The sequence below is a fragment of the Suricata suricatta genome, chromosome 7, assembly GCF_006229205.1.
Source record: "Suricata suricatta isolate VVHF042 chromosome 7, meerkat_22Aug2017_6uvM2_HiC, whole genome shotgun sequence".
NCBI classification, from domain to species: Eukaryota; Metazoa; Chordata; class Mammalia; order Carnivora; family Herpestidae; genus Suricata; species Suricata suricatta.
Genome location: NC_043706.1, coordinates 60,943,820 through 60,958,487, shown reverse-complemented (window position 1 = coordinate 60,958,487; position 14,668 = coordinate 60,943,820). Strand labels below are relative to the sequence as shown.

Sequence of the window (14,668 nt, the reverse complement as noted above, 5' to 3'; positions counted from 1 at the left end):
GCTTTGAAAAATATTTAAAAAGATATATTTATATTTTCAAGATGTGTATCTGTCAGATGATGTGTATATCTGTACGATGTATATACATACACATATGTAAATTAGTATCTTAGTTGTTGAGATGCCAGAGAAGATGTTATACTTGAAACAAGAGAACAGGATAATACATATTCATACATATGTATAGGAAGTATATATTTGGAAAATGGAGAAAACATAGGTCAAGGGGCTTTCCTGGATATTGGATCTGGAGGTAGAAATACAAACCAAGAGAGCCAGATGTGTGTTCACATTCCTGCACAGGTAGGCACATTCTTCCTGTGTGTTGATGTAAATGTCCAACTATTACAGGATGGTGTCATAGCAAGGATCAAGCTTCTCATATCTGACAAGATCATAATTTGCGTGGGTAACGCAAAGGCCTCATTAAACTAAGAGTTTTATGAGACACACAGCATCTTCCTCCACTCTGTGTGGTCACCTTTTTTGCAAAAGGACTTGCCTTAGGGAATTTTATCTGATTTTAGATTGTGCATATATTTGTGTGTTATGATCCACCAGAAACCTGGGCTTGGGGTTGGTAGGAAAACACCACAGGTAGATTTAGGTCATGATGCTGAAGGAGGGCTTGATGGCCTGGGGAATAGCCCAATGTATGAGGTCTCTGGGAGGGGGCCACCTGGGAATCTCTGAAGGGAGCTAGAAAGTTCCATGAGGAGAGCCCAAGTTTTGGATTTTGGTCTAGGCTTCCCTAGAGGCTCCAGTGTGGTCCTCTACTGACAGATGCTAAAGTGAAAAAGCAGGATCTCTGGAGGACTCCCTTGAGCCCCCAGAGACAGTCCATGACTTGCTGTGCAGAGAGGGAATTGCCCCTGAGGCTGCAGATATTTAGGGGGGAATGGGGAAGAGAGGAACAGTAGCTGCCACTGAGCCCGCTGTCCTGTGAAAGGGCTCAGAGGGAGGCAGACTCATGCTGCCTAACGGTAACTGTGGTGACATGCGAAAATTAGTCTTTGCTTTTATAGAGAAAGCTTTCTGGAATGGAGAGAACTGTGACCTTGGAGCTCTATGATTTGTGAAAATGGAGGGATTTTTTTTCTCCTTTTCATAAATAGTGTTTAGAAGCCACGGAAAAGTGACTTCTAAGTGGAAAGTTAAATGGACTGAATTGAAATAATCTTGGGACAAATTAACTAAAGTGCTAAATAACCAAATCTTGGGTTTTAGATACAATTTTGCTTGGGAGAGAGTCTTGCTGGACTGGTACCAACAGAGATAAAGGGAGAAGAGGTATCATATTTGGAGTCTCAAAGTCTACTAGTCTCAGAAAAAAGTCTCCTTAGAATATGGTTTAGAGGCCAAGAATGTGTGGCTTTGGAGGGACCGAGCCAGGCTGGCAGAGACTGAGGGAGGTTATAGGAGAGACGGGGCAGAAGCTAGAGGAGCCCTGGAGGAGACTCCACACTCTTTGCTTCCTGGAAGGCAGGGAGTGACGCTGAGAGGAAGTTGGGGCAGGACAGCAGAGGGGGGGTGGCTCACAGATTTAGAAGAAAGTGCAAGCCACATAAACCTGCCCCAAGGCCGATAGAGTGGAACATTTCCCCTGGTCTACGTCCTTCAGAGGAGTAACCCCATAATGGCCTGCAAGTGGGCAGCATGAAACTTTCTGTGGGCAGAAGTAGCGAGTCTGCTCTGGAGAATGCACAGGGCAGGCCATGGGAGCCATGCCTTTATCCAGGGTCCAGCGGGCTTGCAAAATGAACACCTTCCACATCTCAAACTAAATCTAAAGTCTTTTAAGAAACTGAAGTTCCACATTAAAGCTGCCCGAGATAAAAGATAGAGCCCACGGAAATTAAGAGTTAAAGGGGAATTTTAGATCACAATTCAAAAATATATTTGCTGGCATTTTCCTTTCCACAATCATGTCTACTAAATGTGTGGGTGCTATCTGATATCCTAGAGAGCTGGCTACAAGGACATGCCACCTGTGCAGTCACATAGGGTCCCCTTCCTCAAAAGGGCCCTAGGTATGGTGTTCAGCTGCGGCTGTCTTATAATTCTGAACCATTTTTGAATAAGGGCACCTACATTTTTATTCTGCATTAAGTCCTACAAATTATCTGGTCCTGTCTATGCCTCTATATTTTTCAATGTTTCCCTGGAAAGTGTAAGATGCCTTTTTCTTTTTCAGACAGTTGACGCTTAGGAATGCTTGTTGAGAGGGAATATTTGCATGGCAAATTTTGGAGACTTTTTCATGATGCTTGATTCAAAGATTAAAAAAAAGAAAAGTAATAAAAGAGGATTTCTAAATTTAAGGGCAACATTAAAATTATAAAGAGAAAACTGGTAGCTCAAAAAAAAAATACAGTGTACAACTTTACTAATGACCTATCACCTCAGAGCATGGTAAAGATAGTAGAGATCAATGTAAATTGAAATCAACAGCATGAATTATGTTTAAAAATTCATTTTTTTCTATTTTGTCATTGAAGCAGCTAAAGTCCCTGTGTTACTCTGCTCTATCTCTAGTGCTCATGTGAAATAAGATAATGTGCACTCAAGTACCAAGATTTTGGTCTCTAATATTAATTACTGTATAAAATAATTAGAACTTCTGGTAGAATAGCTAAGTCCATGGTTGCAGTAGAAAGACCTACAGTGAACTTGGGACATTTTGTATCTTACTCTTTGCAAAATTAATAATATATATTTAGCTTAGCAAAGAAAGGATGCAAGAAGCAGGAACATTAGAACCAATGTGGGTTCATTTTTTTAAAACAAGAATTTCTCACTTTACTAAACTCACAGTTGAGGGGAGTCATCTTGAGTTTATCAAGTCATCTGACAAAATCATGTGATATCTTGTGAACAGATAAAGAAAATATAGAGTGGATTTTAGAAAACCATATGGATTCAGAGCTCACTAACAATAAATAGAATTTACAAGTGAACAGGAGGAATGCAACGGCAGTAAGAAAGGCCTAATCCCTGACTCTTGACTCTTTCATTCAATAGTTTTTATCTACAGTTAGAATGATGACATGCTTATAAAATTTGGATATGACACAAAGTTATGAGGCTCAGCCAACATGTCCTACAGTCAGACAACATTTCAAAAGATATCTTCAGCTTGAGACAATATGTAAACACAAACCATTTGAAATGTGATACGAAGAAACCACAAAATCACAAACTTAGATTTTAAAAATGGACACAGTGCACAATGAGTAACATCTAAAAGTTTGTATAAACAAGATCCAGGGTTGTTAATTACTTAAAAATCCAAAATCAATGAAGGCTTTTTTTTTAAAGGAATACTATCTTAGGGAGCATTACTGAAGTGTCCATATCAAGGGCTAGAAAACTTTCACAGCAAAGGGTCCAATAGCTAAGGCTTTTCAGGCTATCCAATCCTTATCACAACTAGTCAGTTCTGCTGCCTTATCACCAAAACAGCCAGAAAAACTTCATAAAAGAATGAGCCTGTGTTCCAACAAAACTTTATTTATGGAAACAAATTTGAATTTCAGATCATTATCACATGTCATGAAGTATTCTTTGGACTAAAATGTATTTCCTACCCACCCCCCACCCAAAAAGTAAACACAATTGTCAGCTTGTGGTCCACACAAAAACAAGTGGCAGGTGAATTTGGCTGGTGGGCCACAGTTTGCTGATCCAGGGTCTAGATAAAACACAGTGTGCTCTGCCTTGGTCAAAATACCCCTGGGTGAATGATGGTCATTTAAAAATTAAGTATTTTTCCAGGATGATGATGGTGGAGGAGTTAATACACTTACACCAGAGAAAAGAAGAGTAAGGAGGAGTTTTATGGATATGGAAAAATATCATAAGGGCTGTTATGTGAATAGAGGAAGATACTTTACTTGTGCTGTTTAACAGACCAGAAATGATGGGAGAAAGTTACAGAGTTTCAAATTTAACATAGTGTAAGGAAGAATTTCCTATCACAGAAGGTTGTCTCTTCACAGTGGTGCTGCATGGCCATCTTTGAGAATGTGCTTGAAGGGAGCCCCCACAGTGGATGGGAGGTAGTAATCGGTAAACAATTCAGAAATGTTTATTAAGCAAATCTAACCTTCAAAAATCCTTAGAACCTCTTGATTAATATATTTCTTTATTTCTTCAAATGAAACTGCATCAGCCTAAAGAAGAGGGAAAAAGGTGTGTTAGAGCATAGCACAAGTGAGTAAAGAACAGAAATACTGGGTTGGTGCACATACTTGAAACTTCTATGGAGACAACATTCATCAAGCAAAATGCTTTTGGCAACTGACTATGTTAGGCAATAAATATCTTTGTTTTGATCAAATGCTGGAAAGAATTGAAGTGCATAATTGCTTTAAAAGCTGTGGGCTGGAATCATAACCAGTGATTTGAACATATTTCTTATTAAATGGAGAAATATGGGTTCATATAATTAGGAAAGACATTTCCTATTACTTCATTTTCTGAAGTTACAGCATTTGAACAGTGTTATCATGACGTTAACATCCCAAGCACAATTTAACTTCTAACCAATCCCTGGAAACTGGTAAAGTCAATATCTAACTGATAGCTATGTATTTTCAAAGGAGAACTCCCAAGTATGCTGGATTATACTTTAACATGTTTTATTCACTGAATAAAACTTACTAAGTTTTATTCATTTTATGGTATAATTTCTTCTGTCATTTACACTTTGTAAGCATATTTGTATTAAGCAATTTTCTTTTTTTTTCAGAGAAAATGCTATGGGACATGAGAAAGAGAAGTAGGTAAATGATGTCAGTTGAGTTTTATCACCTCAACAAATGAAGCTACATGGATTTGGCAAAGAATCTAAAATTTATAATGGTAATATTTTATGGTGGTATCTTGATATTTTTAAAACAGAGCTATTATTTTTCATGATGGTTAGGATTTCAAAGTATTTTATTACTCTTTTTTTTTTTAGTGGTTATTATCCAGAGGTATATGTGTGACAGTAAAGACAATGTGATGGGCTCATAAAGTGATGATTTCTGTAGGACAGAATAGTTCCAAAAATGCTCTATTTCAATATTTTATTTTCACTGTGTATGGGATGCATGAACCTGAATTAATGCATCTAATACCAATTACTGACACAGCACTGAGAGCTCATTATACAGGCTTTATTCAAGTAGAGCTTAGGAGAATGGATAAAAATAAAGAGTCTGAATATTGTATAAATGCCCAATTTGGCCCATCAACTGGTATTGGCTAACAGTCTGAGGATAGCATGTCCTTAACTCTCTGCCATCACTCCAGGACCCTCCTTTCTCCCTGATAAGGATGTTTTCTGATTAAGTTCCTCTGTGAATGGCTATCCACCACACCTCCTGAGGATAGTAATAAGAACACGGGCTTCCTTAACCAAACCCTCCTTCTTGGCCTGTTTTCCGCTTTACAGTACCATGCAGGGTAGGTTTGTTGTTCTCATAGTCAACAAATTAAGTTTTGATATAAAACAGACATATTATCTGTGTAGTGTAAGGAGACATTATAGATAGTATTTAAGAGCATGGCTTTGGGGGCACCTGGGTGGCTCAGTAGGTTAAGCGTCCAACTTTGGCTCAGGTCATGATCTCACAGCTTGTGGGTTTGAGCCCTGCATTGCGCTCCGTGCTGACAGCTCAGCGCCTGGAGCTTGCTTCAGATTCTGTAACTCCCTCTCTCTCTGACCCTCCCCTGCTCACTCTGTCTCTCTCTGTCTCTTAAAAATAAATAAAAACCATAAAAAATTTAAAAAAAGCATGGCTTTGGAGTCAATCAGACTTGGGTCTAACCCATGAAATAACTGTGACCCTGAACAAGTCAACTCTCAGTTTCTGCATTTGTAAAAGTGGGATGGACAGGACACCAATCTTCCTAGTTGTGAGGATCTACTAAGTTTATATCTACTAAGTACTCAGTGGAGGATCTGGTACACAACTTGAAATAAATGACAGCATTTGCTACCCTTGTGGAGACCAGTTTAGATTCATCTTATTTCTTTTACAAGAAAAATAAGATAGAAACAGAGAGGAAGGCAAACCTTCACAGACTCTTAAATACAGAGAACAAACTGAGGGTTGCTGAAGGGAAGGAGGGTGGGTGGATGGGCTAAATAGGTGATGGGCATTAAGGAGGTCTCTTGTTGGGATGAGCACTGGGTGGTATACGTAAGAGATGAATCACTGGATTCTACTCCTGAAACCAAGTCTACCCTATATGGTAACTAACTTGAATTTTAAAAAATAAATTTAAAAAATAGTGAAGGAAATAAATAAATAAATAAATAAATAAATAGATTATGATTGCTTTCATTGTAAAAGGGATATGTGGTCAATATTAGCCAGAAGCTCCTAGAGCCCTTGGCAATACTCACCGGAGTACCTGGCTCGCCTGGATTGCCAGGAGGGCCTTGGTGCCCGGGAGATCCTGTGGAGCCCTTGTTTCCCGGTGGCCCCACAGGACCTATGGCTCCCTTCATGCCTGGAAGACCTGGTTTTCCCTGTTCACCTTGTGGGCCTCTGTCTCCTGGAATGCCCTGATCACCCTGTTAAGGAAAAAGTTAATAACACATTAACTGTGGTTAAGAGCAAGGGTTCTGGATTCATCCTGGCACTTACTAGCTGTGGGGCCTTGGATAAGTGAATCAAGCTCTCTGTGCCTTGGTTTCTTCTCCCATAAAGTGCAGGGTGATGATGACAATGGAGTCAAGTCAAGAACTTAGAACAAGGATCACACGTTGACAGCACTCAATAAAAAGTTAGTGGCAATGTTAGTCATACTTGGTTGCCAGTCTAGAATGATGACACTTCTGAAAGTCAACAGCAGTAAGCTGCCTGGGTGGTGCAGTTGATTGAGCATCGGACTTCAGCTCAGGTCATGAACTCATGGTTCGTGAGTTCAAGCCCTATATTGGCCTTTCTGCTGACAGCTCAGAGCCTGGAGCCTGGTTTGGATTCTTTATATCCCTCTCTCTCTGTTCCTGACCCGCTTGTACTCTGTCTCTCTCTCAAAAATAAATAAAGATTAAAAAAAAAAAAGAAAGCAGCAGCTGTTACTTCAGGCCTGGGTCTCCTTGGCAATAATAAAGAAAGATGGCCAAGAGAATTTCATCATCAAGATTTTACAAGTAAAACTTCAGGACACTCAGAATCTCTCCCAAAGCATCTTTCTTTCTCTTTTTCTTTCTCTTTTTCTTTCTTTCCCTTTCTTTCTTTCTCTTTCTTTCTTTCTTTCTTTCTTTCTTTCTTTCTTTCTTTTCTCTTTCTCTCTCTCTCTCTCTCTCTTCCTTCCTTCCTTCTTTCTTTCCTTCCTTCCTTCCTTCCTTCCTTCCTTCCTTCCTTCCTTCCTTCCTTCCTTCCTTCCTTCCTTCCTCTTTCTTCCTTCCTTCCCTTCTTTTCCTTTCCTTTCTTTCTTTCTTTCTTTCCTTCTTTTTGCTTTCTCGTGTTTCTTCTTTACCTTTATTAGAATCTTTATTGGATTCTGTAGGTTGGTTTCTTTATTAGTGTTTTATAGTGTATGTGTGTGTGTGTGTCTGTGTGTGTGCATGCATGCTGTGTCCTAAACCTTGGGAAGATGAAAAAGAGCCTTTGAAAAGGTTCAAAGCAGGTGCTTGAGGGTGGTGATTAAGATCATATACTTAATAACATAAATGAACTATTAGAGAATTCATTGAGTAAAGTGCCATAGTAAATTAGGTATAAGATAAAACTAGGTGTGCCAGCCTGGGATAAGAAGTTTATTTCATGCTGACTTTTATCCAGCAAGGTGTCTACTACTGTATGTTTTTGTGCATGAGAAGATAAGGGGGAAGAAGACAGAGAAAGGTGTCTATATGTATCATAGCACGTGTTTCAGTTACAAATATTTCAAATATTCAGTTCCATAATGCCAGGAGGTGATGATCACACCAAATATGATGAAGTGGTGCACTGAGGCTGCCCTGTATTTCACTGTGTTATTCTTTTATTTGTGACTACTGTGCAAAAGGCCACACTCCATTTCTCTTGATTTAAAAAATAAAGTAAACAAATGAACAATTACAGTGATCTATTTGATCATGGAATGAAGAGATGTAGAAAGAAGCCATGTAAAAAGAAGAAAAAGTGGACAGACCTAATTTCAATGCTACTGTCTTAGTTATAAAAACTTATCTGCATACAAGTATATCAACTCACTCACATTTGGGGAAATACCTGAGATGAGTAAAATTTAAAAAAATAAATAAAAGAAATACTAGCACACCTTGATTAGTAATCTGATAATGTGCAAAATAATCAGTCTTCAACATGTTAAAATTGTTTTATAATTTAGGCACAAAGATGTTCATTGCAGTGATGTTTATTATTATGGAAACTGGCAAGAACCTATATATTCAGGAAAAGGAAACTGGGAAAGTGAATTAACATATATATAAACAGTGGAATAACACACATTTACTAAAAGTTACAAGTAGGTCTATATATTTACTGACATGGAAAGATGGCCATTACATATTATTAGGTGTTAGGTAAAAAAAAAAAAAGTCATTTACAAAACAGTATGAATACACTTTTGGAAAACCACATATTCTTTGTATTGATGCATTAAGTATATGTGTATATTATGTACAAGAGATAGAAATATGTCCAAAGTAGTGCTTGTCCAAGATCAAGAATGCTTGTCTCTATGTGGTGGGATATGGTAGACTTTTTTCTTTATATTATCTCTGTTTTCATATGTCCAGTTATCATGGATCAGGTGTGTAATAACAAGTAAAATGGGTAATTTAGACACCTGTACACAAACACACATGTACACACACGAGCAGCCCTCACTGGCATTCCACTGAATAAATGCTTGAGTAATCTTGGCAGTAGGATGACTCCAACTGTAGTCCTTCTACTTCCCATTTCTCTACCTTATTCGACTAGTGCTCCACAAGATCAAGCATTCTCAACTAGGGCAACTCTGGTCCCCACACGGCATTTGGTGATGTCTGGAGATATTTCTGGTTGACCCAATTGGCGGGAAGGTGGGGGTACTACGTCTAGTGAATACATGCTTAGCATCCTACAATGCACAGGATGGACACTTACAGGAAAGAATTATCTGCCTCCAAACATCAACAATGCTGAGGCTGAGAAACCCTAGTCTAGGTAAAAAGAAAATGAGTGATGATTATAGTAGGAATATGCATCTGACAGAGGAGGATAAAAGCTTTCCAAACTGGGATAGCAAATTAGACTTAGTTCTGAATAAAGGTCATCCTTGTGGGTATGCCTGCCAGGCAGCCTGATTCTGGGTCCTTTAATTAGGCCTTGAAGAGATCTTGGATCACATACACCCTAGCCTTTTCATATTGGGGTACCTGTAGGGATCTGTGCATATATTGTGTAACTCACACGATGAGACAGTTACAGCAGACAGACTTAAATAATGACGAGAATAGTAATATACATACACGTTCTCCTTTGGGGCCTCTATCTCCAGGTTTGCCCATGATACCCTGAAAAACAAATGTCAATACTAAGAAATCACTGCTTGCCAAGAATTTTCCTCAGCCTGAACAGCCAAGTATTCTGTCAGGGACTTTGGATGAGGTTTTACATTAGAACACTTATTTTAAGTGGTATTTTCCATACCTGAGCACCTGGTAATCCATCTTTTCCATTTATTCCCTATAGAGACAAAAGATGATTAATATTTCTAATTGTACATTAATAGACATAGTTCAACACACTTAAAAAGTAAAGTTTCAAGGACTTAATCTCCCTATTTCTGATATTTTGGTGAGGTGGTGTGGTGAAATAGAAGACAATGTTGATAGACAGCCCTGGGTTCAAATTCTGACTCTATTACTGCTAAGGTCTATTTACTTCAGGCAACTTGCTTAAGCATCAGTTTTTTTCATTATAAAGTGAGGATAAAATAATGGCCTTAAAACTAAGGGCTTGGTGAAATAACAGAAAATGCCTAGTCCACTGTAAATAGTCCACACGGTTATTTTCCTTTCTTATCCTGTTAGGTACATTCTGAAAACTAAGGTGCCCCATGGCGCTGGGTGGCTGGTGTGTGGCATTTATTGTTACCCTCTAACAATTTTCCAGCACCGAGAGTCATTCTCAGTAAACAGTCTCAGTTGCTGCTGGGGAAATTTCATAACATGGCCAGAGCATGATCCTACTCTGAAATAAACTGTCAGCCAGAGAATGAGTGTTATTTTTCAGTTGGAGAATATGAAAGAAAAGTAAGAAATCTGTAACCATGGTTTTTGAGAGTGTTAAATAGTGGCTTTTTCTTAGTAAACTGGAAGTTTCCTGAACTTTACAAGGCAGTTCTGGAGGTGGAAATAAAGCCCCCTGCTCAGATACGTATAAGACTGAGAGAACTACTGTCCGGGAGATGTAAGAAGGAAAAGCACTTGGGGTCAAATCAAATACCCAGAGTCTAACAGCAGATGTGTTTTGAGATTTGGTTTGAAGAGAGAGCTCAAGGTGAGAAAAATGATTTCTTAGCCAGCAGGCAATTGCATGGACATGCTTCTCTGAAAAGCCTGGGAGAGTTTTATTGTGCTGGAATGGATTCTATGAGGATGGAACTGCAGACAAGCATGCGTTTTCATTGCTGTAAATTACACTGAAGTCTGTCACAGCTGATAACCCAACCAAAGTCCCTTAACCTCTCTGAGGCATCCTGGGAATTATCTAGAGCACTTTAACCAAGAACATGTTACCTAAAGTGTATGGTTCACAGAATTTATTGCATCCAGAAACACAAGCAACAAAAATAAAGTGGATTAAGGAAAGGATGTGAAAAAGACAACTGTGTCACTTGAATAAAAGAAGATAAATCTAGCGAAAAAATGTAATTCATGCTTTTGGTAACAATGTAAGAAAAGAAATACCCTATGGTCTTTTTTTGGTTTGTTTTGTCTCTTGTAATTCTTCAAAGACTATCATGTGTGTTCTCCTTTGTATATAAAGGTGTTATTAACTTGCTTTCCCTAGGCGAGTACTGCTTTCAGAGATTTTTTTAAATAACCCATATGTATTTGCTTTTCCCTCCCTTATCTCACTTATCTGGAAGAACTCCATCCCTGGGTAGAGCCAGCTTTCTGTCTACCACATGTCCGCATCTGAGAAGCTGACTGTGGTTGAAAAAAACCACATGCCCTCGCTCACTTGTTCCAACTGAAATGTACGATGGCAGATTGCAGGTGCCTCTGTGTTACCAGGCTCTCCTGTATTTCCTGATGTGACTCCCTTTCCTTCTCTCCCAAAGTACACTCTCACAGACTGTCCTGTGTCTTCAAATCTCCAGCATCACCACCTGACTCCTCAGACTCAACTGATGACCTCAACTCTTCCTCCACTGAGAAAATAAATAGGAGAAACCACCTCACCTTCCTTCCCTCTGCAGGATCCACCAGCCTCCATGTACTTGTACACCAACCTCTGCCTGCCCCCCTCCTCCTGTTAAGAGAGATGGACTGCCCCTGCTCCTTGTGAAGACCACTTTTCACTTCTGAGTGGACTACCAGTCTTCTCCCCTCCTCAAAGTTATCTCCACCCACATGGTATCATCAAAACTTCCCCTCTCAACTGGATCATTCTTATCAAGATACTAGCATGCTGTAACCTCTCCCACTGAGGACCTCCACATTTCTAAATCCAGTGGAGAACTGCTAGCTCTCACATTACTGATCTATATGTTTATCATTTCTCTGTCTTAAAACACTTAGTTCCGTTGATATCTAGGAAACCTCCTTCACCTGGTTTTCTTCATATCTCACTGGCTGTACTTTCTCAGTCTTTTTGCCGGGTCTTTTCCCTAACACTTGAAGTGCTCTCTTCCCTTCTGCTCTGGAGTCACTCCATTTCATCTAGTCTCAGGTTTAAATACCCAGATGAGTCTCTCAAGTCTGACCTCTCCAATAATTCAAGATGCATGTATCTACTTGACACTTCCACTGGGGAGTCTACTGGTGCTCTAAATTGAATGTGTCCACAACAGAGAATTCTTGGTTTTCCCTCCCAAACCCAACCATTTCCAGTCTTTCCCATTTCATCAGAAGCACCACTGTGACACGGTTGCTCAGACCCCACACCACAGCTTTGACTTGTCTCTCCCTCACACTCCACATCTGGTCCCTCAGAGAGTTTGCTGATTCTCCCTTCCGTGTATTTCCTACACTCCCTTACTCCTTCTCATCTTCCTGTTTTCACCATCATTATTTCCTGTGGGGATTATGGCAATGCTTCCTCACGGTTCTGTTTCCTTCCATCCTGCTCCCTATGGTCTGCTCTTCACACAGTAGTCAGAGATAGAACTTCAAAATGTGCTCCAGTCATTTTCCTTTCCCACTACAGATGTTTCAATGGGTTTCCATCATACTTCAAATGAGATCCAAACCCCACTGATGGCTTAGAAGTTCTTCATGGCCTGGACACCACCTACTTCTCTCGTATCTTATCCACTTTTGTTTAGCTTAGTACATTCTTGACTTCCTGCCCTTTGCTGTTCTTTCAACCACCAGCCTCACTCCTCCATGGCCATTTCTCTTCCTTGAAACAATGCCCCCCACAACCACTCCAAGGTTTGATCTCTCACTTCATGCAGGTTTTGCTTAAATGGTATGCCTTTTCAACTGCTCAATTTAAATGTTACTCTAGTGCTTCACCCTGCTTAGAGATTCTTCTACCTGAAATTGTATGTGTATGTGTATTTGTTTGTGTGCCGTCTGTGTCCCTATACTAGAGTGTAAACCCATGAGTTGCTAGCACCTAGAACAGTGCCTAGCATTTTAGTAGGTGCTCAAGAAATAGTTGTTGAATAAACACATTGCAGTTTGCCTAATCACCTAGGCAAGCATTTAGGAAATGGTCAGGGGATGGGGAAAGGGAGTTGGTAACAAGAGGTGAAGGGGGAGGCAGGGTTTGAAACTATTTACTGAGTGCTCCCTGGGCCAGGCAGTGGAAATGCTTACCACATGCCATGTTACTTAAGTGATTCACAAAACCCTTTGGGTCACAATTCAAACCCGTATCTTCCTGACTTTAAATTGCATATGCTTCCTGTATTTTCATGTTGCCTTCTCTGAGGAGATGGTGGCTAAGGAACACTCAGACCCAGAAGGTCTGAACCAGCCTCACGAACTCTGTGCTGCTTGTTCACCTTCAGTCACCTTTTTCTCCTAATAGCTCCTCCTCCCCCGACACACCATGGCAAATAAACAAGCAAAAGCAGCAGCGGCCTTCTCTAAAGAGTAAACTTGAGAGTGGGATGGGTGTCATTCATCTTTATGTCCCCTCCTTCATGGCCCAGCACATCCTTAGCAAACAGCAGACACTGGATGAATGTATGTTGAATTGAACTGAATTAGTAAGAATGACCATTACAACGTTACATCAAACCAAGAGCTCTTTTAGGACACAAAGGTATGCTATATTTAGAAGCATGATTTATGAAAGTATAAGAACAAGGTCCACAGATAAAGAAAGGTATCTGAGAAAACACCTTCAATGTTAGATTTTAGCTTAGCAGCGAGGAGTTTTATCTGTGAGTCTTCAGTGTCTTTATATTTTAGGATGTGACAGGCCATTTTATTTTTTTACTTCTGAGAACACCAGACTTAAGAAATAATGAATCTAATTTCCTGACACTTAAAACAAAACAAAATCTCACTTTTCCTATCACTGTTTAAGACACAAAGACACCTCAGACAGAGCTAGGACACCCCCACAGGGAGGGCCACACTCCCTTAGACACTACAAATGTCAGATTTTCTGAGGAGATAGGTGAAGAGGTAGTGCGTAGAATAGTTCTCAAAATGGCGAATTTTATTTTTTAATTTTTTAAAAATTTTTATTTATTTTTTAAATTTATATCGAAGTTAGTTAGCATAGAGTACAACAATGATTTCAGGAGTAGATTCCTTAATGCCCTTTACCCATTTAGCCCACCCTCTCCCCCATCAAAATGGCAAATTTTAAACAGTAAAAAGTACTTACTGGCCTTCCTGAGGGTCCTTCTGGTCCAGGGAAACCTATATCTCCTACAGGTCCTCTGTCACCCTATAGACATGTCATAGACAAATGTTAATTGCTCAGAAAAACCATAAAACCGCATGAAGTACAACTGTTAAGTAAGCGGCTCACAACTCACCGGTTCCCCTGGAACTCCGGGGGGCCCTGGGGCTCCAGGTTTTCCCTGGGAAATCAGATCAAGGAGAAATGTTAGGCCAGATTACTGCATGACGCCATGTACTCACCCCACCCCACCTGTGAATTTAATGTGCAGCCAGGGCTGTGGCTCTTTATACTACAATGGCATTCCTAATGGGACAGAGTCTGTGGGACATATACTTGACTCTGGAGCCCCACGGTATGGACTAGAATGCAGTTCTCTGAGGGTACATATGTGTGGATAGCAGAGGAATAGGAGGGGAGGATAATATTTTTGAAAATATTAAACCAGTATATCCTTATTAGTGGAACTCCGTCTTGTGCCTAATTGACTAGCAGCTCTTCTTTACTTTGCTGGTTGGGAGGGCACAGAGAGTCAAAGAAATCTTTCCCAGATTTTGGATTTCATAAGAGGATTATTAAGTTCTTAGTAGGATAGCCTGAAAAAAAAATGTTCAACTTGAAAAGCCATGTTTGGTTGA

At 39.8% G+C, this 14,668-nt stretch overlaps 1 protein-coding gene across 1 annotated transcript in view; it reads right to left on the bottom strand.

Annotated features, from left to right (window-relative positions):
* The window catches only part of COL19A1 (collagen type XIX alpha 1 chain), a 309,028-nt gene that overhangs the window by 9,830 nt on the left and 284,530 nt on the right, over positions 1-14,668 (bottom strand). Inside the window, exons 43-48 of the mRNA XM_029943181.1 lie at positions 14,167-14,211; positions 14,013-14,075; positions 9,645-9,680; positions 9,464-9,508; positions 6,398-6,568; positions 4,106-4,172 (exon numbers count right to left, since the gene is read on the bottom strand). Coding sequence (XP_029799041.1) covers positions 4,106-4,172; positions 6,398-6,568; positions 9,464-9,508; positions 9,645-9,680; positions 14,013-14,075; positions 14,167-14,211 — 427 coding nt within the window. The remainder of the gene's footprint in view (positions 1-4,105; positions 4,173-6,397; positions 6,569-9,463; positions 9,509-9,644; positions 9,681-14,012; positions 14,076-14,166; positions 14,212-14,668) is intronic.